General features: G+C 42.3%; 1 protein-coding gene and 1 long non-coding RNA gene across 10 annotated transcripts in view; one reads left to right on the forward strand and one right to left on the reverse strand.

The window, feature by feature from the left end:
• ctrip (E3 ubiquitin-protein ligase ctrip) overlaps positions 1-23,883 on the reverse strand; it is a 32,692-nt gene that overhangs the window by 4,941 nt on the left and 3,868 nt on the right. The window contains exons 1-8 of one of the 9 annotated variants that reach the window (XM_017141993.3): positions 20,831-20,931; positions 13,216-13,989; positions 10,283-11,305; positions 6,481-7,662; positions 5,709-5,795; positions 3,019-4,850; positions 1,191-2,304; positions 149-1,134 (exon numbers count right to left, since the gene is read on the reverse strand). In XM_017141993.3, the coding sequence (XP_016997482.2) occupies positions 149-1,134; positions 1,191-2,304; positions 3,019-4,850; positions 5,709-5,795; positions 6,481-7,662; positions 10,283-11,305; positions 13,216-13,741 (6,750 nt within the window). In that variant the 5' untranslated portion in view covers positions 13,742-13,989; positions 20,831-20,931. Of the gene's footprint in view, positions 1-148; positions 1,135-1,190; positions 2,305-3,018; positions 4,851-5,708; positions 5,796-6,480; positions 7,663-10,282; positions 11,306-13,215; positions 13,990-20,830; positions 20,932-23,883 lie in introns of those variants that run through there. The other 8 variants (XM_070216358.1, XM_017141998.3, XM_017141997.3 and 5 more) reach the window with 8 other exon arrangements.
• On the forward strand, positions 16,018-17,351 carry LOC138913410 (uncharacterized). The gene is made up of 4 exons (XR_011419145.1): positions 16,018-16,357; positions 16,413-16,487; positions 16,542-16,696; positions 17,172-17,351. It is a non-coding gene; the product is annotated as an uncharacterized lncRNA (long non-coding RNA).

The following is a 23,883-nucleotide window of genomic DNA, read 5'->3' on the forward strand; positions in this document are numbered from 1 at the left end:
ATTCATTCATATATAACAAAAAATTAAAAATAATTCATTGAATCCATTCTTGCAGTTGCAATTTTCTCGTCTGCACTTTAATTACGTTTTGAAGAATTAAACCCTCAACTTAAATTGACAAAGAAGTCACATTTTTAAAATAACTTACCTTTAGCTGATGAGTGTTGAAGAAACGAAGCGCACTCTGATTGGACCTGCCGCCAGGACCAGCGGGAAAGTCATGAACCTTGACGGGAAACTGTTCTAGCTGCGTGACGCAACCGTTCAACTTGGCCACAAAAGCGCCAAATGCCAGCGGCTCGATGGTGGGCATCTGGCCGACGTTCTGAAGAAGAGGCTCCAATGGCAGACCGGCAAACACATGCATGAAGCTGCGCAGGCGGGCATCGCGCTCCACCAATCCCGTCTCGCTAGTCATATAGTTGAGCATGGCCTTGATGAGGCCAGAATGATTCACTTCAAACGGAGAGATGTCACTCTCCAAAAGGATTGTCTTCAGCTCGAGCAGAGCATCCAGGCAGTCGTGGTAGCTTCCGTTGAGCTTGAACAGAATGCTGGACAGACGCTCCAAGACGTTAGTGCTGCCCGCCGTAGACAGTGTAGTATTCCCTGTCGAAGAACATCCCACTCCGCTACTTCCGCTCTGAGTGGTTCCACTCTCTGCAGCAGCCTTACTCCTCCTGGCCTCTTGCTCAGTGTAGCGCTTCACAAAGTCCACAGCCTGTTCTCGCACCCACTGACGTGCCCTCTCCCTGTTGGCCGCCGCCAGGAGATTGGCGTGGGAGATGCTCTTGCTGATACTAGCCGCAACGGCTGCTGCGTTCAGTCCACCAGCCCCACTATTGGCGCCATGTTGGGTCACTGTATAGGCCAAACCAGCTCCAGAACCGGATCCACCGGCGTTAGCGTTGCCGGCATCTTTGGAAAGGCCGTGATGCTGCTGCTGGGACTGCTGATGATGGTGATGATGATGGGCTGTCTGACGGCCCCAACGAGCCGGATTGAGCGATGCCAGGAACGACGACTTGGTCGATCCGGCGTTGGTCGAGTTTCCGGCATTAAAGCGAGACTTGGAGCTTCCAGAACCACTGCCCGAACTGGGCGTACTCCTGCCTCCGGTGCCGCTGCCAAGACCTGAAAATGCATCAGAGTTATTTAGGATTTAGAAAGGGAATTATTAGTATACTTACTTGTGGCACGGCTGAGAAGTTCGTGCATAGCTGAGCTGGCTGAGGCGGGCGGGGCTCCGCCTGCTCCAGATCCAGCTGCTGCGACCGCTGCATCTTCTTGCCTGGACTTGGCCCTACCACTGCTTTGCGATTTCCGCTTGGGAGGTGCTTTTCGCTTCAGCATGTCCGTCATTTTGTGCTGCAGCGCCGAGGCCGAGGACGAGGAGGACGAAGACGAGGACGCTGAGGCAGCGGCGCTGCTCGTGGAAGCCACCACCAAGTGGGCGGGCTGCTGCTGCTGCGGCTGGTAGATCACCTGGGGCATCTGTTGCCCTTGTTGCTGAACTCCAGTTGGTAGCAGCTCCAACTGCGGTGGTGGTGGCGGAACTGCCGGCTGCTGAAAGTGCACGTACTGCCGTGGATCCCCCTGCTGGGCCACAAAGAAGGCAGCCGGTGCTCCTCCAGCTGTCGAGGATGAAGAGGGCGCCGAGCTGCTGTAGTTGTAGCCACCAGTTGGAGCAGATGTCCCTGATGCGTCCAACGCTACGGCAGGAGTTCCTTTCGCGCTGGCCGTCAGGGCGTTCATGGCATGCGAGAAGCTCTTCACGCTGTACGATTGATGCTTGCTGCTGCTGGGAGTCGTGGAAGCACTGGACGAGCCCGGGGCGCTATCCATGAAGAATGGATTAACCTGCAGACTGTTGGCCGAGGCCGGTGCTGATTGGGATCCGCCTGCATTGGCGGTGGGTGTTGCGGTTGTGCTAAGTGGCTTCGGCGAGGGATTAGCACAGATGGGATTGTTTGGATCCGTCAGCTGAGTGAACTGGTAGATCACTCCCTCACGACGGAAGTGAGTGCCAAAAACATCAGGCAGTTGACGCATCAGGATCTCAGCCATTTGCAATGCTCCCACCACGATACGCAAATCGTTGCTGCCCAGCATGCCAGCAATGTGGCTGGATACCAACTGATACTTGAGCACCTGACGCAGCAGCTCCGGCGTGGCGTAGTAAACCATCCGAAGAAGGGCGCGCAGGCACTTGTAGCGGACATTCGGTCCGGCCGACGAGCTGTAAACCTCGTAGAGCACGTTAAATATGTGCTTGATAAAGTCCGCAGCCAGACCTCGCTCCTCCTAGAAATAAGTACAATACAAATTAATTGTTGGTTGTGTTTAAAACTTTTGCTTTTGGCAGTAATGCTTCTTAAGCTCAAGTCGAAAAAAATGTATAGAAAAATGCCATACAAGTTTGTAATTTTAGAGTACAAAACCAGTCACTCAGCTAAAGGGAGTGCGAGGGAGATGGACATTTAATATTTTTTTGATTGCGCATAACTTTTTAATGGTCCGATTTGAAAAATGTCTTCTACATATCGATAGGTATGAATACACGCAAAAAAAATTGCATTTATACTTTTCGGAAATCTTTAAAGGTGTGGGCGCCAGACACATTTTAAAATCGTTAGTGGGCGATTGTGGGCGATTGTGGGCGTTAGAGGAGGCGTGGCGCTCGGCTGAAATAAACTTGCGCTGTGTAGGAAGCCCCAGAATATGTGTAGGAAATCTTAACCTTCTAGACTTTGTATTTTCCGAGATCTCAGCGTTCATACAGACAGACGGACAGACAGACGGACAGACCGACATGGCTAGATAGACTCGGCTAGTGACCCTGATCAAGAATATATAAACTTTATAGGGTCGGAAACGCTTCCTTCTCCCTGTTACATACTTTTGCACGAATACACTATACCCTTTAACTCGACGAGTAACGGGTATAGACTAACATAAAAAGCTTGTCTACATAAGACATATTTTATTTTAGACGTAATAAAAATATCTATTACTTACCTTGAGGCATGCGATTCTAGCGTCCAGTGATGGGCGGCGCTTCACTTGGTTTCCACTATTTCCCGGTGGATTATTATTGTTATTAGAGGCAGCGGCCGCTGCAGCAGCAGAAGTAGAAGCTCCCGAAGACCCCGCCGCGGTGGTGGTCAAGTCCTGTCCCGCTGACATGGGGGCCACGTAGTTATGGTTGAGTCGACGCTGAACGGGACGTGTGGTGCCGGTGTCCTCGTTAATCTGCTGCATGGCATGAAAATCCACAGTGTAGGTGCGTCCAAATGTGCTCAGGCTGATCTCGTCCTCGCTGCTTTGGTTGGCGGCCTCAATCAGGCGCGAATCAATGGTTGAATAATTGTGCCAAGAGCCGCGATCATCGCGCCACTGCCAGTGCACCTGATCCTGGGTGTTTAGCGTGGGTCTGTCCAGCAGTGAGTCCACAGCGAAGATCCCATCCAAGGGCAGGCGCGGCATCAACTCGCCAATAAGGCAGGTGAGTTCGTACAGCTCGGACGGTGAGCGTGCGATTAGCTCCACATGGGTGGCACTGGCCGCAGCCGGCTCAGCATTTCCGGTGAGCAAATAAAGCAGAGTGGCCGCTATGTCGTTCCGAAGCAAAGAGATTGCCAAATCTGGACAGCTGCCACACATCAAACTCAGCATGCGAACCACGGCTGTGAAGGTTCCCGTGTTCAGGATGGCTGGTGTGACCAGCAGCAGTTGCTGGCAGTTTTTCAACAAATCCGGACTGGCGATCTGCTGCAGACGCGGGCTGTCGTGCTGGAAACTCTCCACCAGACGACAGAAGGCAGAGCACACGCTCTCCACACACTTTTTATCCTGCTGCGAAAGCAGACGAGCTAGCAACGGCAAGTTTTCCGCAACGAAGTGGAATTCTTCCGGATGCATGTTAAGGCAGCAATTGGCTGCAATCGCCAAGGCTGCGCGCTGAGCGGCAATCGAAAAGAAGTCCAAATAGGTGAGGCAGGCCGAAATACCATTTGCCTGCAGGATGGCTTTGTTGTGACGCCTCGAGAGAATCTCCAGCGCGGTTAAACTTTGTTCCGCCACATCCATGCACTGGATAACCTGAAGTTTCTCGAGAAAAACTGGAACCGCCTCTACCACGGTGCCCGAGGATCGTGGCAGAGCTTCCAGCATGTATGTCAATGCTCTGCAGGCATTGTTCATGATGTCAAAGTTGTGCTCCATGCGAAGAAGTTGGATTAGAGCGGGCACCACCTGCTTGATGGGAAAGCCGGCGAGGGTGTCCTCATTGCCCATCACCAGCATCTGGCACATTTCGATGGCAGCCTGTAGCTGCTGGGATTCGTCGTGCGACTGCAGTCCTTGCAAGAGTTGATTGGCCTTGGAGCTGCTGCTGTTGCCAATGGTGCGGTGAAGGATGTGGGTCATTCGTGGGCCAAGGGCTCCGAATAAATGGGGAGGCAGTCCGCGAGCCTCCAGCAGCGCCTGCAGGCGGCCAACCTCGCTGTCATCACTCTCTGAATCGGCGGCTGCAGCTCCGCCTGAGCCGCTGCCATGCTGACTACCACTGCCAGTACCGGTGGTTGTGGGTCCTCCTCCGCCAGGAGCCGACCCTGATCCCGTTGCATTCACATTGTTGCTGCTGCTGTTGCTGGCTGGTTGGCCGGCACTGCTGTTGCTGCTGCTCGTCGCGCCCACGGCGCTGGTGGTTCCTCCGGATGCAGCCGATGCTCCAGTGCCTGGTGCTGCTCCCCCAGCTCCTCCTGCTGATCCTCCTCCTCCGCCGGTTCCTCCTCCTCCGACAGCAGTCAGAGCGGCCGCTACAATGCTGAGATTGGCTGTACTGGCACCTAAAGCCGCGTCACGAAGAAAGGCACAAAACTCGTCATTAATATTGAAATTTGACATTGCGTTTGGACACAGTTGTTTCACAGATTGAGGGATTTTAATTAGAGTGTAAGTAATAACATGAAACAAATATGTCAAAACAAAAAGTAAAGGCTTTGATTGGAAATTAAAGAAATTTCGGAAAACGGAAAATACTTTGGGAAATGTAAACAAATTGAAATCTAAATATATACTTAAAAAGGCTGAATAATTAATTTTATAATGCAAAATAAATATAAAAATTTGTTTTCTTTAATGAAAGACTGATTAAATGGAGTTTATTTTAATGCAGCGGTCGGCACACAAGTACGTTGACATTTTTTTTATATTTTTGAGAGCAATTTGCACTGTTCAGCTTATCGATGTGTGTGTGCAGACCGCTGTTCTACAGTGTACGTGAGCGAGCAGCGGCTGGGCAGAACAAAACCCAATGCTCACTTAATAGGACGCTGCCGACCGCTGTTTTAAAGACAACATATTTTTCAATATTGACTACAATTTAGAAATATTTTTGATCATTTGATCATTTTGCATACAAAACTAAAATGGTAGTATGTAAATTTTACATTAAAATCAACCAAGTCAAAACTAAAACAACAAAACAAAAGTAAGTCTAAGAATTTTTTACGAATAAAGTACAGAAATGGATGAAGGAACAAGTGTGCTGCCACCTGGGTCGCCCTTTTTGTGGAGAGTGCGATGTTTTTGCGTGGGGTGAAATAAAATCAAAATCAAAATCAAAGCAATGCAAAATGTGTGTGTGGATGGGCTGGAATTGGTGCATAGTGTATGTTTACTGATCGATTGGGGTTTGCGTTTACCTGGCGTTATTGGCTGTCCACCTGCATGCGGCGGTCCACTTGGCGGTTGTTGTGCCATCAAACTATATGTTAAAGCATCCGAAGCTGCTAATCAGACAAGTGATGAAGAAAGAGCGCGGGTTGTAGAGAGAGAAAACAGAGCAAAACAAAGTTAGGTTCACTATTATTTTGGTTCAGTTCAGTTTCAGGAATTATTTGGGCAGACACCGCGAGCAAAGCAACGCAGGAATGAGCGAGCGAGAGACAGAGAGAAAAGGGATTGGGGGTGGTGTGTTTTGGAGGTGTGTACTTTTTGTTTTTTCTTTCAGTGCAATATGGGGGGTTGTATTATCACCTATGCTATGACCAGCACCAAAAAAGATTAAGAGTGAGACCAAGACCCTATAATATATACAGTATTCACGAGCGAGTGATTCCACTTCAAAAGTAAGCTCTCATTACATTCAACTTTTGGTTTTTAAAAAGTAAAAACATAGCGGACCACAATTAGCCCTATTTATCCTAGGCCCTACAGTGCGTGTGTGTGTGCTAACCTATCGCTATACCAGGGGTGACAAACTAGCTCCTATATAAAATAGTATATATAATAGGCGAGAATATACAAGAATTTTGTGTATACGGCTTTCTGCCATTGCCTGCACCCCTATTTGAAACCCTTCCCTGCCTAAAGACCATTCTAAAAAATGATTTAGGGGGCCTTGGTTTTGGTTTTGGTTTGCTTGCGGTCTCTCGTCCTTTCATCCTTCACATTCCTCCTCTTCCGTCTTCTTACCACTGCTATGCGTCACTTTGGGGCCCTGATGTATTTGTTGCCCCTGTTGCTGTTGCTGCTGGGGATGATTGCTGCGATAGCTGAACAAGAATCCTGGCTGCACGAGCGTGGCGCGCTGTTGTTGCTGCTGATGTTGCTGTTGTTGTTGCTGATGTAGGGCCAATTGCTGTTGTTGCTGCTGCTGCTGCTGCTGCTGCTGTTGCAACTGTTGCTGATGACGCACGGCAACTACAACGGTATTGCCACCCACCTGTTGGTATTGATAGGTACCAGGCGGTGGCAGCAATTGCTGCTGTACAGCAGCAGCAGCGTTGCTATGTTGCTGTTGCTGCTGGTGGTGTTGCTGCTGCTGTGCCGCTGCTGCCGAACTCACACAAGAACCCGTCTTGCCACGTGAACTGCGTCGCAGTGAGGAGTGTTGCTGCTGCTGTTGGGGATTGTAGGCAACCTGTTGCTGCTGCGGAGGCACAAACGTGGCTGCTGTAGTTGCTGTCGACGGTGTGTAGCGGGTTAGCTGCGGCGGTGCCTGTTGCTGGTAGAGTGCTGGCGGCGGTCCTGCCCCTGTGGAGGTAAAATGGTGCGGTGGAGGTTGATGCAACACGGCCACAGAACTATGGTAATAGTGCGGCTGCTGTGGCTGCTGCTGCTGCACGTGTTGCTGTTGCTGATGATGGTGTTGCTGCTGTGCATAGTAAGCGGCAGCAGCAGAAGCTGGGGGATAGTGGGCCGCCGCTGCTGCTGCTGCTGCCGCTGCTGTTGGTGTCACAAAGGAAGACAAGTGTGCAAACTGATGTGTGGGCAGCAATTGAGGTGGCTGTTGTTGTTGTTGTTGTTGGTGTGCTTGTTGTTGCTGTTGCGACGGAGGTTGTGGCGGTTGTTGTTGCTGCTGCTGCTGCTGTGTCAAGGCATATGGCGTGGTTGTTGTGGCCGTTGTAAGGTGCGGCATTGTGCTGTAGTCAACAACGTTGTTGCTGGCGTTGCTGCTGCGCGTGGCACGTGGCCCGCCCCCTCCAGCGCCTGGCCCCGCCCCCTGTCCATGGGGGGCGGCACGTTGCTGATAGCCGGACGACGTTGTTGCTGTTGTCGTCGCCTTTGTGGTGTTTCCTGCTGCTGCCGCCGCTGGTGTGTTGTTTTTGGTTGTTTTAACGGTGTTGCTGGCACGATGTGGTTGTTGTTCCTCTCCTTTACGAGTCAAGTGTGGGGTGGGGGGGTGGTGTGTAAGTGAGAGAGAATGGTGGGTTGAGGGAGTAGAGAGAGAGAGAGAGAGTAGTGGGAGACAACAGTTAACAGCTTGATTTATTGATGTTCTTTTTTGTTTTTTTTTTTTGTTATTATTTTCTTGCAGCTACACTACTTGAGTTAGTTGTTGGTTTGGCTTTTTTTTTTTATTGTTTAATGTAATGCAAAAAATAGTATTTTGAGCGCAGTGTGTGTTGGCTTTCAAAAAGGTAATGGCAAGGGGAAATCAGGAGGAGACTGAACGACCTTCTGTCGCTGACAATGATGATGTTGCTGCTGTCGCTTCTGATGTTGCAGTTGTTGCTGATCTCTCTCACACTAATCTGACCACACGCACGCACACACACGCACCAGGCCGTGTTATTTTATTTTTCGTTTATTCAGTTAATTTCCCTTTGATTAATGTTTATGCTGCACTTTGTTGTTGCTGCTGCTGTTAAGTTGCTGTTGTCGTCTCTGCTCCTGCTGCTGCTGCTGCTGCTGCTCTCTTTCTCTCTCATCTCTCTCTTTCTCTGCGCTGCACATGCCGCCTTTGTTGACACCACAATATTTTCGGGTTGTTTTGGCACAAAAACAACAACATCATCATCATCATCATCAACAACACAAGCATCAGCAATTAAAGTACTCTTTGACTCAAAAATCATATTATAAGAAGAGATTTATATTTGATCACTTTCGATTTAAATTAAAAATGATATTTAATTGGCTCAAATAAATTGAGAACAACTACATTTGCAACAACAACAACAACGTGCAAAAATAAACAATATTTTGGAATGTTTTTCAAAGGGTAAAAGGAAACAACCGAAAATAAATTTGAAAATAATATTTTTAGCACTTTCTAGTGGCCCTAACGCACATTTGTTTGTTTTTTAACTCTGGCCCCGCATAAAACAATGTATTTAAATAATACATAAAACAATGCCCCCTATAAATAGGACACAAGTCTATCATAGAACAAACGCAATGTGATTCACATGAGGGGTTAATATTATAATGTGGGCGTTTCTTAGCGCTAAGATAAATATACGGTAATTAAATAAAAGATGGGTAGGTAAAAGGGTGGGTGAAATGGTAATGGAAATAGAGGTCGTGGTAAGATGGCCTAAGGTGACAGCACACCCAGAATTCTGAACACTTCTTTCTATTAAAGCTCTCTTTGATCCATAAATTAAAAGTTACATACATGCAATGCAATTTTACAAGCAAATAGTAGAGTACTCCTCAACTACGAAATTTTTTAATCAGCGCAATTTTATATACAAATAAATTATATACAGTATATGTTTTTCTGTTCCAGACGGCGCAATGTACGAATTTAGACTGCCAGTCGATCGTTTGTCGCTGGCATATTTCAGTGCTTTGGCATTCCGAACCATTCGCCTTTTATCAAATTCACAAAAACACTACAGTAGTCATTGGGGAATTGCGACAAGACGAGAGCACTTCGTAAAATGCTTCGTCAATGTATAAGTAAACGTATTTTTCGCTACTGATAACAAGCGCGCAAGCTGATAGACAATAAAAATCACATTATGGCAACCGCTTTATGAGAAAGTGCAATTCATTTTGTATAACCAAAACGGATGGCAAGACTGGGTCTTAACTTTAATTTTCTTAAATTCAGAACTAAGAAACATCCTTCAACTGCTTGCTATCAGCAAAAGGATTTTAAATGGCACAAGATTTTATAAATCTCTCCTTGTTCTATTCTTTTTGCGCAGTATTAAAGCCTTTTTATCAACTTTTTCGAATTCCTTTAACAGACTCTTCAATGGTCAAGTAGTTCACTTTAAGTATTCTATATATTAGTTTTAATTTGAGCGATTAAGAGTTAAAATAAATAAATTATTGATGTTAATGGAAATCGTACCCAAAAATTAGGGGTTAAATTAAAAATAATACGAAGACTTATAAATGTGATCTTTTTACAAGTTGTTACCGATATAAAAAGTTGATGGATACACTTAATTAACCACACAACGAAAACAACGTATCAACATTTACAAAAGATATCTACAGACATACAATACGGATAAATGGAAAATAGAGCCCTGCATGAATCATTCAATTTTTGTTTTATCATAGTATGCCATGAAATTTCTGATTTGTTTAATTCAATTCTATGTGAAATAAATTGAATGTTGTTCTAATTCATTTCGAATTGAATGAATTGAATGAATTATTTTATGAATTGTTTGAATTTTTCAGATTTTTTTTCTGTTTTCTTTTGAGAACAAAAAGTGGAAAATTTTTAACAAATCAATGTTAACTGCATAGTAAATAAAATTCAGGCAGATTTAATCACAAAATTATGGCCCTTTCTTCTTCAAAATAAATTGTCGTTTGAATTATTTCGGAATTCATGCCATTCATTCATTCAATTCTATTAAACTCAAAATTCAAATTCATTCAATTCTATTAAACTCAAAAATTCTAATTAATTCATTCATATAACAAAAAAAATTCAAAATAATTCATTGGATCCATTCATGCAGGGCTCTAATGGAAAATGGACGCATGATGCTATGCACTGAACGAATAGTCCGAGGAAACTCACCACCAAGTTCACCAATCAGTTGCTGGGCGAATTCGTTATCCGAGAGGTCTTCCTCCTCGATGTCTTCGTCCTCCTCGATGTCGTCGTCTTCCTCGTCGTCAACGTCCTCCTCCGTTGTGATCTCGTCCTCCTCGGCAACGATCTGGGGGTCCTCCTCGTACGATGAGCCCGCAGAGTTTACAATCTCGTAGAAGCCCACCTCCTCTTCCTCCTCTTCTTCTTCCTCTTCGTCCTCCTCGTCGTCGTCGTTTTCCTGCTCCTCGGACTGGCCTTCCGCCTCCGACTGACCCTGTCCGTGGGTTACTGTTGCCTCTGATTGATTCAGAGCCGTCTCAAGGGTCGGCAGCTGGTCGTCCGCGTCCAGATTCCCGTTCTGCTGCTGCTGTTCCTCAGCTGCAGTCTCAGCCCCAGGTCCTTCTGCTCCTGCGCTCTCTGTGTCCTGCAGATTCTGGTGCGAGTAGCGCAGACTCTTTTTGTACTTGCCAATCACACCTGACTTGCTGCTGGATCCGGATCCCGCTGATCCGTTCCGGCTGGTGGCGGGCGTCTCCTCCGCTTGCACTGCCGGCTTTTCCGCCTTCTGAGAGCGCGTGTGGCTAGCCTTGCGCGTTTTGCGGTAGTAGTTCAGCAGATTGCCGCTGCGTCCAGCGCGAGCAGCAGCTGCCCCTCGGTGGGGAGTGGCCTCGACCACAGCACCCGATCCTCCTCCACTGACCTTGCGCTTGTTCCGATTGCTGGACGAGAAGCTGGTGGAGCTGGCACTGGCACGAATCTGGTGATGATGGCGCGCCGCCGCAGCGCTGCTTGTACTCGGTAGCTCCTCTGGGGAAATGGTCTTAGATCGAGTGCGCTGCGCAACACAATCCCCGGATGCTTGACGAGGAGTCTGATCGATGCTTGTTGGGGCTGGGGCTAAGCCAGTTCCTGCTGCTCCTCCGCTGACTCCTGTTCCCAAAGTCTGCTGCAAGCGGCGTTTCTTGAGCGGCGAGCAATGCTCGACCAACTGATCTCCACCAGGAGCTGCTGAAAAAGGCATTGGAAAAGAAACCGATCAAATTCTGATTATTACTTCGAATCGATAGATTTTTTTATTTTGTGGCTTTTTTTGCGGATGGGGATAGAGGAAACGGTTTACTGGTTTTAAAATTTGGACAAACAAGCAAATACACATTGATTAATTTAGAAATGTCAAAATGAGTTTACAAAATATTGTTTGCTTGTGTTTTTGTAATCCCATCAAAACTTTTTTAATATGTAATGTAGTGAATGAACTATAATACTTTTTAAATCCATTTAAAAAAAACTTTTTTTAAACTAGTCTCGCCAAAATTCTTCTTTCTATTGCAGGTCGTCTATAACTCGAAAGCAGCCTGATCGGAAAACAATTAGGGTGTTCAATTGCGTTGCAAACGTTGTAAAGTGTAAAAGTGTAAGGCAGTTCCAACAATTTCTATACAAAATAGTTTTCAAAAGTAGGCCTTTAAAACTATTTTGTATAGAAATTGTTGTTGGAATTGATATACACTTTTACACTTTACAAAGTTTGCGACGCAATTGAACACCATAAATATTTTATAAATCAAATTATAACTTCGTTGCTTTGTGACATATTACCTTAGAAAAAAGGTTTTTAGGTTGGCAAACCATTTCTTTTGATCTGTCATTTGGTCAAATGCTTATGAAACTTTACGTTTTAGGTACCTAAAAGGAACACATTTTTGTTCCTTAGAAAATTTCTTTTTGAAGTCATTTTTAACAAGAGAGAACGCTATGGTGGGGTTGGTGTCCCGACTATCTAAAACCTGCCACTCAGTTATAGGGAGTGCGAGGGAGATGGATATTTAAATTTACAGTGCGCATAACTTTTTAATGAATGGTCCGATTTGAAAAATTTCGATAGGTATAAAGATTGCATTTATACTTCTCGGAAATCTTTAAAGGTGTGGGCGCCAGACACATTTTAAATCGTAATGAAATCGAAAATGAATTTCAAAATAATACTAAAGCTGTTAATCAGCTTGTAAAATAAACATTTACAAGAATATCTCAATTTTATAATTTTGTAATATGTTACTAAAAAGGGTATATACCGAGAGATTAATAGTCTAGTCACACTATGTGGGGTGACCTATCAAGTGAGCCAGTAACCCGATTACTCCAAAAGTGTTTCCACTGGGTTAACTCCAAATATCGAGTAATGACATCTAGTGGACCGTCAACGATAGGAAATAAATACAAAATATACCGAAAAATACAAAAAATACTCCGAAATACCAAATACCCTAAAAGTACCTCACTTTTGCCCACAACTATGGGGTTATGGGGTTATGTCAATAACCCCATAACTCCATAACTACACCCTAGTGTAAATATGCTTTAGGTTTCAAAAACGCCTCGGGTGGACGTTCATATCCTATAGCACCCATAGGAAAATTACAAGTTGACATGTATTTTGGCAAAACCTTTTCTTCCCTTTATCAGGGTAGAAAAGCATTTCGTTTGGACTTCTAAATTCTATAGATCCCATAGAAACAATAGGGCGAAATTTCAGTTGTTCTTTTATACGTTCTTCATTTCAGAAACCCGATACTAAATAATTTGGAACAAGACTTGGACATTCTTATCGTGCATTCCTGACTGCGTATTTGGAAAAGAGCATCCAGAAGGGAAGCCGCTGCTCTTAAATGGAATGCAAGAATAACGATTACACTTATAAAAGTACTTCAACGGAAGGAAACTACTCATTTACTACTAAGGATCGATTCTTTACTTCCAAAGTAGTTGGGAAAACAATTTATTAAATGACTTAATTTCAATAAAGTTTATGGCCATTTAAACTACAGCGAGGATATTAGATCATCGGCTTGCCGACGTTAGTTTTAAATTCAAAGTAGTTTTTGCCTAGCTCAATATTGATTTATCGAAAGACTCACATTGGTTGCTGCTGCGAGTGTGATTGCTGCTGCTGCTGCTGTTGTGCTGATGATGCTGGCGCTTACGACTGCCGGGTGAAAGCGATTGATCGCTCACGATCGGGATGGAGTTTGATGCTGGCGATGAAGGGGAACGAAAGGCTGCCGCCGTGCGCTTAGAGATTTGCGACTCCTTGCTGCTGCTGTGGGCTGCTGCGGAGGAGTGGCGACCTTGACTGCGGGATCGACGGGTTGTGGTGGTTGCAATTGTAGTCGAGGTGGTGGATACTATGTCGACGGAGGAGCTGACAGCAGGGCCTGATGATGTTGCCGGTGTGTTGTGTTTCTTGTTCTTGTTGTGGCCCTTGCTGCTGCTGCTGCTAGAGTGGTTATTGCGTCGCCGATGGGACGAGTGATTGGATGAGTTTACTGTGTTGCTCGCACTGGTATTATTAGCCAATGTCGCTGATGTTGCTGTTGAACCACCGTCGTCGTGCTGCCCCTCCGTCAATGCAGAGAGCGATTGACTTTTAACGGATTCGGCCATAGACGACACTTAACCGCACCGGCATCGAACACACTTAACATGCCAACACAACCAATAATTGAATATTGATCTCGAAATGTTTTCTCTAAATCGGTCCGATAACTATACCATACAAAGAGTCTCTTAAACAGATTAATATTCAATTGGCTTTTTCTCTTATTTCATAATCACTGATTTTGTCTCTTTCACTTTACTTTTAAGTTTGCTGATTTTCTTTCTGCGTTCGTTCGTTGGATATAATTGCTGTGCTGCAATAAAGGAAATAAACATACAAAAGGGGTGTTAAAACAATGTGATACAAAGTAGCAAAATAGAACGCATTTTATGGTCACGTTGCAATGGTCATGGAAACGGAGACAAAGAATCGGGTGAGAGTCAAAAAACAGTGGAGAGCTCGCTTAAATATGAGACAATCGAACATTAATGACTTGGTAGCTTTTGAGTATATAGGAAGGTAATTGGTATTGCGTCTTACAAATATTCTGGATTAACATTATCAGGATAACTCGTCATGTAATATTCCAAACAATATTCTTCTACAAATTCGGAGGTGTCAAATTAGTTCTACTTTGTTTGGCTATAGTTGCAGGAAACTACATAGTTACAAACGCGACACTAAAATAGCCCCAATGAAGAAGGAACCGGATAGAGCCTCAACCCAGGAACTTGAATAGGCAGGGCTCAGAATTGCAGAGGAGGCAGCCAAGCGAAGTGATCGGACCACAGACAGGAAATGCTGAAATACTGACTTCTGACAATGTCGAGAGGTACATATGGAGGTAATGCTAAAATGGAAGAGAGCGACTGGAACCGCGAGCTAGTAGAACCGAAAACACAAGAGATAAGGGGAATACAGAATATGGCACTCGATGGCCTCACAAGTGAATGTGAAAAACCGGCTCAACTCAAATCAGGGGTAGAGATAGAGAGAAAGAGAGAGGCAGGAGAGAGACAACGGACTTTGCTAGAAGCGAAATGCACAAAGGCAGATTTTCAGCCCTGTTTTTAAGGACAGGTACTCGCAGACAATGAAAATGCCACATCACATGAGTGGTGCCAACTATTGATTCACCAAAGTAGCAGAACTAAACAATACAAATTTAATTACAGCTTATACATACATAAATTGATATAGAGAAGCCAGTTTTCATATTTCACAACGCAACGGATCACTAAGGATTGTTGTGAGGTTGTTCTGACTTATTATTAGACTGACGTATTCAAATGGTGTACTAATCTTAACATATAAAACACAGGAACATAAACACTATGAAACACTTTTTTAATCCGAATCTGTATTATTTAGTCCGAATTCAAATCAAGTATATACAAAATGTTGTATAAGCCCGAACAAAAACGTTGTCAAACTTGGGATTTTATTATTACTTGCAAAAAAGTGAATCAATTGGACATCAGCTTAATAACATTATAAAGTTAAATTAGATATTTAACTTCATCAAACAAATACATGTTAGCACCACAGAACAGCAATGAAAACTGAAATCGGAAAACTGATAACAATGGAGAATTTACACCACCTAGAAAAAGATACACACCACCACTTGGAAAACACACATATTCACTTCCACTCTCACACACTTGAGCATTTTGTCAACATATGAAAACTGTAAATAAATTAACAGCTGTTTGTCAGCAGCCACCGACACGTGCATGAGAGCGAGCCAGAAAACCAAAGAAAGAGAAAGAGAGCAGAACGAGAGCGAATGTTTTGAGTGGAAAGATGAGCGCTGGCTCACTCACACTCACTTACACTCGCGCACAGCTGTGTTAATCAGCTGTTCTCGGCCGTTTTGTTTATGTTTTGCCTTTCGTAATGCCCAGCGTGTCCGTGCATGTGTGGGTTGGCTATCTGCCCCTTCTTCCTATGTGTGTGCGAGCGAGAAACAACCCTGTAGTTCTCAAGGGGGCCGGTGGCACTTTCGGGGTAGAAAAGGGATCGACCACCCAGTGGTCCCTTAAGGGTCAATAGGTGGCGTGTGTATTTTTTACAAGAGCAAAAGAGTTATCGGAGAGGGAACACTTCTATGTGAACACTTCTATATGAGTTAAAAAAATTGTAAAATGAAATTTTTGACAACTATATAATGATTTTAATAACGAATACAACTTTATTTTGTTTATATAAAAAACAAATTTAAAAAAAGTTAAAATAATAAAATAAAAACTTAATAATGAGATAAAATAAAATAATAAATGATAGAATTTTATTTCTTTTTATATTATTTATATTTAATAATGAGCAATTTAGCTGCAGCAATATTTTTAACAATAGCGGTGGTTCAGTAGCAAAACGTTTTCTTTCCTTCCATAACAAGCGGATTTTATTGGTGCTTAGATATATAAAATAAATATATAAGTACCTAATTTTATATACATAGAACTAAACAAAAATAATATTAGCGAATGTTTTTATTGCCATCGATTATACGATATCGGTAGTCGCAATATTAATCGTAACGGATTGCCATAACTACCCAACCCCGCTACCATCACTAACCCAACGTTTGCGCCAAATTTTGTAAACATTGTATTTAATTTGTCTTATTGTACATTTAAAGTGTTATATTTTGTTGTGATCTGAAGTGTCGTCAACAGGTGAGTAACACCATGAGTTGTGCAAGTGAAATACCTAATAATGTGTGATATTTAGCCATGAACAGCAACAGGCACATTCGTCGATTTGTTAAAGAGGAGAAGGAGAAATAGTGGTGCAAAGGACTCCTACGTAAGTCTTTTTTCTTTGATATAAATATTTTAGTGAAATTTTCTTCCTTTTTAGATTAAAGCCATGAGATCGTTGTTGCTGCCAGAAGGGGGTTTAAAAAACTTGCGGAGGGTTCTCACGGATGAGTTTGTTGTAGGATTTAATGTTAAAGGCCTTTCTGGAAAAAAAAGCCGTAAACTCCTTTACACATTTCTATGGTGCACTTCACGGTAGGTTATTTTTATAACTGTATTTTTTATAATACACTTAGTTTCTTGATTCAATTTCAATCTATTTACTTAGAATGCCATCTGTCTTTAATCCTATTTCTTTCTGTCTTTTTCTGCTTTTCACTTTTAAAACATGGTTTGATGTAAACAGGCTTGTATAACAAAATCTTAAAATATAATATAAACCCATGCAGAGGGAATTATAATTTAGTCCAGAAGTTTTTTACGCAGTAAAGGAGACCTTTTCAAACCTATAAAGTAAATCCATTTAACCATGTCCGTCTGTCTGTCGGTTCAAGTTTCAAAAGCGTGAAATAAGTCTACATTTAACTGTTGGTTATTCTTATTTTATATTTATGCTTTTCTAGTCACAATTTTATTCCTGAAAGCTGCAAGGGTATTAAAACTTTGGCTTGCCGAAGTTAGTTTCTGTTCTCATTTTATTTTAAAACACTAAAATCTTATTTTTTTTTAGATATTGTTTCAGAATCTGGTAATGCAGAAATATTGATTCCCAAGGCAATTCAATTGCAAAAGAAACGATTTTTTAAAAATAAATTCAAATCAAATAATAACAACAATGAGGAACTCAACAAAAACGTGTCAGCAGAGGAATTTGTTCAATAAATATAAATTAAATAAATAGAAAAATTGTCTACTTATAATACAATAAATTAATTTAACAAAAAGTATTTTTTCTTGGGAAGTTTCATAGCATCCAGCTTTTTTGGTATTGAAAACACCAACCCCATTTCATACCCCTTTTGGCCACAAAAGGGACCGATAGGTGGTCCCATTTAATACCCCTTTTCGCCACAAAAGGGACCGATAGGTGGTCCGATAGGTGGCCCCTTTTGTGGCGAAAAGGGGTATAATATGGGACCACCTATCGGTCCCTTTTGTGGCGAAAGGTAATGCAGAACTTCGCCATATGACCACCGCCTAGGACATGCCGTGGTAAAAGTGGATAGAAATTTACATTGCGGGTGGTATGAACGGGAGTTAGTCCTAAGCCCCCGGTGTATGGCGATTTCGCTAGTTCGGGACCAGTCCCGGCGAACTACAGGGAAGTTCTGCAAGCCTGTGTGCGTGAGTTGCCATGCTTGTTTCGAAGAAGATGAAATGAAAGAAAATCGAGCAAAGCACAGGCTTTTGCGTTTGCTTCCACTCGCCGAAAAATATGAGATTTGAACGTGTTCTGCTTTGTTCTGCGCCCTTTTTATTATATACATTATGTATTCGAAAACCCAGTCTGCCGATATGTATCGCTTAAAAACCAAAAAAAAATGCGTAGTTTCAACATGTCTGCCCTTTTATGATCTCGTTCCTTTTTCAGCTTGTCCCACTGACAGTTCATCTCAAATTTGACAGGCAAACACGATAAAATAAGCAAACACAATAACCAATCGTCAAACTTTTGCCAAAGTGGCCAAGCTCACTAAATCACAAACAAAAGCAGCAACAAACGAATACAACAAATTCAGTTCAAGGCCACCGAAATGAAACCAGCAACCCAAACAAAACGACGACGTCAGCGGTTTTGGTTTGGTGGAAAATTAGATGTATTCGACTTTTCAATTGTCGGAGACATTTTCATTGCTATTTGCTGGCTAGAGATGGCATCATGTCGTGAATTGCTATTCTTTTCAAACAAATTGTTAGCAATTGCATTAAATGTATTATTAGTTGAATCAGTTATAGGAGATAACATACATTGTTTAATTTTTTAATTTTTTTTTTTAGTTTTCTCGTCCGCGTGTATGCGGAGAGAAGTCAGAATTTAAAGGTTACTTTAAATTGAACATACGGACGGGAAAAACGGCCCAAAATTATTGTATACACGTCTTGTTTCACCATTGAATTTAACTAAAACTGTGTTACGGTTTTAATGAAAAGAACACTTAAGTTATCTTGTTGTTTTTTAGAGAAACACCTGACATCATATCGTTTGGTATGTATACCGTTTTTCTGTTCATAAATTCATTATTCTGTGCCCATTTTGATTTCTCTATTTCTAAAGTTCATAAAACACATTGAAGTCGTTTAGGGAACATTTTTAATTTGGTGCTATCATTTTCAGAAAATTTAACAGAATCGACCAGTGCCAAACGATAATGGTTCGTTTATTCCAAACACCCAGCCCAGGCAATATTATCTATCTACATCTATTAGTCTCCACTCGTATCTCTACCCCACAAGTTTTTCACACCGAAAAGCGCAGACGAAAAAAAATAATAAGCGAGGCCACAAATGGCAGCCGCCTTCATGTTCGAGTGTGTTAGTGTGAGTGCCCTGTGCTAGTGTGTGTGCCAAGCATTTTGCTTTGCGTGTGGCAACTCCAACATATGGCGATAGCCTTTGTGGTTGTTGCTATTGGTTGTGGTTGCCTTTTATCAGCAGTTGAAAATTTGAAACGTGAAGGGTCTTAAACAAAAATAGAAACAAAACCTTTAATGGAGTCAAAATATATTCAAGCTTCTCTATCTTCCACAAGCAGAAACGTTAACAAAATGTAGTAAAATAAAATTTGTAAAAAAAAATGTTACTCTCCTCAAATGCAAAGATCGACAATGGGCTGCATCGATCCGTAGTAGTACTAAATATTACTTAGGATAATTTATGTAAAGAAAAAAAAAATGTAGTATTCATACGGCAATGAATGGTGGTAAGCGAAAGATAAGTTTGACTGCAGTAGAACCCAATTTCCTCAGCTGACACCAACCCCGATAGACCCATATGTTACACGAATGTATGACAACCCTGGCCAGAGCATAATTGATAACAATTTGTGGGTTCATGTGGCTGGGTGAGTTTTGCCCTACCTCCCCCATTCCCCTCCTTCCCGATTTTCCCTGCTCGTTATGCATTGTGCGTGCTGTTCTGTTGGCATTGTTTGTAACTAATTTGAATATCGTTGTAAAAAAGCAGTAGAGCGCATATTGAAGCTGGTCTCAATACTGCTGCCCTAGCAAGTTTTCTATATTTCCCATTTTCCGTTCGCATCAGGTCGTCATTTTATTTTTCTCTTTTTAACGTGTTACGAAACCTGCCTACGCACAGCTGAGTGTGCGAGGGAGTCGGCCTGCAATTCACGTGTCCACTGCGACAAACATGGGTCATAATTCCCAAATTGTTTTTGACATTATTGACAAAAGCTCTTGCTTTAAAATGTAAGCCAAATTATTTTTTTTGTAACAATTTTTTATTTAATTTCTCATTGCAAAAATAAATTGTTTTTTAAATACTTCTCAAGCCTAAGAAATAAAAAAAATCTTTGCAGTATTTTTCCCTTAGTTGCCCTGGTAGGTAAACTGTTTTCTTTCCGAATCGAATCGTGAAACAGTCCTCCAAGGGGGAATTACGTAGTTGAATAAACGGATGTAAGAACGCAATAGCAACGTCACCTGGCAACCCTATCAAGTAGTGAGTGGGTGTTGGGAGGCAGTGTAAATGCAACAATTAAACTCTGAAGGTTTTTAAGCCACTTGGGAAATTCTTGAGTTTTTACAGGCAAGGTCAGCCAACAGCATTAGAATAAGTTTTCTGCCACAGGGGGAAAACTTCAGCTCCAGTAAATTACACCACATAATATCACGCTTTTACACAACGCGTTATGTACACACAGCATATACGCATACAGACACATGTGCAACGGCTGTTATATACAGTTATACACACCACTTTTTGCTGCACTTTCGACGGTGAAAAACGGAAATAAAAAAGTAGCGAAAGACTAAACTATATTGTTTATTTAATTCGCCTGATTTCGTGATTAATGTGCAGTATTCCTATCGACTGAAAATGAAATGTCGATTGGGGAAAATGACAAAAGGAAAGAAACGCAAAAGGGAGCACACGGCGCTGCATGTGCGCGAAAGAGAGCGAACGAGGGCAAGCGCATGACGACGTACACACTCACACACACAAAGGCTTTCAGAAGAAGGAAGAGAAGGAGGAGGAGAACAAATAAGTCTCAGTATGTACAACAATATAACGAAATCAAAGCGATGAGCAAAACTTAATGCATACACAATTTGAGCGATTTGCATGCCCTGGTCCACCGAGAAATCCGATTAATTTCAATTTCAGTCCAACGCAGCGTGATAATATTCGAAATTATATAAACAGCAGCACCTTTTCGGATTCTACACACTATGTATCAGAGGCATCGGGTATATAGAAAATACAGCCGTTTGCATTCTACTTTTCAGCTGTGCACGCACTCAAATCCAACTCACGAATGATACAGAAGCAGAAACGGCAGAAACACCAGCGCTCGGCGGAAAATGGCGACAGAGAGCGAGTGAGTGAGAGAGCGCTGCTTGAGCGTGAGAGCCAGAGCGCCATTGCCACTCAAAGCGAAATGATTGTTTATTGCTTAGAAGACGATTCAATGAAACACAAGCCACACTGCAGTTATAGTACATACCCAAATTCAACTGAAGTCACCTGGACATTCAGGGAACTAAAATCACTCAATCCCCGCGAAAACAGGTCACTCAACCCTCGGAAATGAGGTCAACAAACCGCTCTCTCTTTCTCTCGCTCACGGACTTTGGTTTTAGCCTAACACCTTGCATGTGTGTCATTGTGCTAGCCTAATTGATTTAAAACACAAAATATATAAATAAGTTGAAATTCCTGATTTGTTTCCACTCAAAATGGACGAGTGGCCATGTTCGATTGAGGGTGCAAGTGAGCTAGACTCTCTGCTTTTCCTTTACGGGGTTCCCTCTTGCACTCATTCGGTTCTCTCCCTTTTTCCTTATACCTGTGTTACCGTTTTCTTCTCCCCCCCTCGATCAGCTGATCGTCCGCGTGTGAGTGGGGAGGAAATGCGTGAGAGAGTTACAATTACGACAATTCCAATAGGGTCGCTCGCAGCATTAAATGCACTCAGCTGACCTCCTCAAACCAACGTGGGTATGTGTGTATGTATGTATACTCATATATGTAAAGAAAAACGCAGCGAAGAGGGAAAACCCAAAAACAAAATTAAACACGGGGTTCCTTCCCTTAGTTTTGTGCCTCTGTACATTGCCGTCGACAATAGGTAAAATAGAAACTTATGAAGAAATTGTAGAAATTAGTAAGTCCTTAAAACATATGTCTTTAATTTAACTTGTTTCTTTTGACGGTTGGGCACATTTTAACGGACGAAAACTGGGAGATAATAGCCTGTTCACACATTGGGGGTTTTCGGCTAAGAGTTTCACTAGTCGAAAAATATTATTCTTTTGTAGTGTGACCGAAGTTCACCCGCTTTGCATGTAGCATGGTCTTATTGTAAATCAGCTGGGTACACAAACAGCAAACAAATCAACTGGCGCCAATTTTGAAATATTACAAAATGTTGAGCCGACCTGGGTCGCAAGCTTTAAATTTGCTGTTGGCATGAGGATATGTATTGCTACAGGCAGTTTTCCATTGGTTTTTGGGGTTGTCATTCCACTTATAATATGTTATTGGCACACCGCTTCTGCACAAACACAGCCAAAGATTAAATTTCTTATTCCTTGGGCCTCGGCTAAAGGCGTTCATCGGAATTCATCAGCTAAATCTAGTATTTTTTGGTATTTTTTACTATTTCCTTAGCTCAACTGAGTACCGAGGTGGGAAAAAGTCTCCGGCTAAAGGCGTTAGCTACCTATTTGCCTCTCGCTTACTCCTATGCTTAGATAGCAGTTTTCGTCGTACTGAGTACTAGGCTTAAGAGTTTCACTAGTCGATAAATATTATTCTTTGTAGTGTGACCGAAGTTTTTAGAGTTCACCAGCAATGCATGTACCATGTAGCAATGCATATAGTGGTCCGATTCGGATTGTTCCGACATATGTATGTACCACCTGCAATAGTAAGAACACTTTTGGCAAACCTTCATCACGATAGCATTAAAACTGAGAGAGTAGTTCGCATAGGAACGGACATACTTTTCGCTTAGGGCTGGTATTCAACCGAACAAAAAGTCATTCAAAACCAAAAACTTCATATAAAAAAACGTACCAAAATTTTTGGTGGCAAAATTTTGGTTGAACTCATGCCTTACAATAAAAAATTCTATAATACCGCTCAAGAAATTCAGATAACAACTTAGTGAAATCCTTAAACAAAATTAGCTGAAATACACTCTCAAAAGTAAAGACTATTTTTAATGACTATCGAGTGCTGTAACAATGGGTTATATTACAGCATAGTTGATTTCGCTTGTAAAATACGAGATAAGAAATTAAATTTTAGGTTTATTTATGTTTTTGGGCCAGTGTGACCGAAAAATAACGCACCGATATTACCAAATTAATTAACTGGACCCTCAAGAAATAATTTACTGAAATTAGTATTTTTTCTTGGATAGTTTCTGTTAGGTTTAGTACTAGCCCTTAACCATGGAGTTATATGAAAAGGATGATATATGTATGTCATATGTGTGTATATTTTATGGAAATCCTTTTTGTATCACCAGGCATCTAACATATGGATAAATATGTATCTATATACATACTAGTCGGAATCGAAATACCTACCAAGTATTCTCAGTCAGTCAAGCCAGTTGCTTTTGAGTGCATGTTCATGCACATAACAAAAATTGAAAACCAGTAACAGCAAATAATAAATATGCATGGATGCAACTCGCTCTCTCGGTCTCACACACACGCTTATGCAAGTGCAGTGCCAATGCAGCTGAGTGAGTGAAGGAGACTCTGAGAGAATGCAAAATGAGGCCACGGTTGCTAACGAATTTGGGACAGTGAGCGGGGAACGACAAAAAAATGAAGAGCCGCCCCAACTTTCGTTAACCGATAACGTCAGAGTCAGGTCAGATATGGTTAAAGCAAATTTGCAAGACCGATTCACATCAACACATAAGAAAATTCTCTACAAAAAAAATCTCTACGTTATAAGATTTGATTGTTTTTATGTAATTTCCACATCAATAAAATGTAAGTTATCCTGCTCTAAAAAATCTACATATGAAGATAGAAGGCCAAGAAATTGTTTAGGTTTTTAGCCATATTCATTATTTTTAGCACGGCGTGGTAAATCTGGTAGGAAAAGGCTACAGACTCTTATGTCAGCACTGTGCCATCCAAAACTGTAGGATATTCTGTTTACTAACAATAAACAAAATAAAAACAAGGAGTATATGTACAATGTACATATCTTTAAACAGTTTAATTTTTTCAGTAACA

Source organism: Drosophila takahashii, chromosome 3R (assembly GCF_030179915.1).
Source record: "Drosophila takahashii strain IR98-3 E-12201 chromosome 3R, DtakHiC1v2, whole genome shotgun sequence".
In the NCBI taxonomy this organism is placed as follows: Eukaryota; Metazoa; Arthropoda; class Insecta; order Diptera; family Drosophilidae; genus Drosophila; species Drosophila takahashii.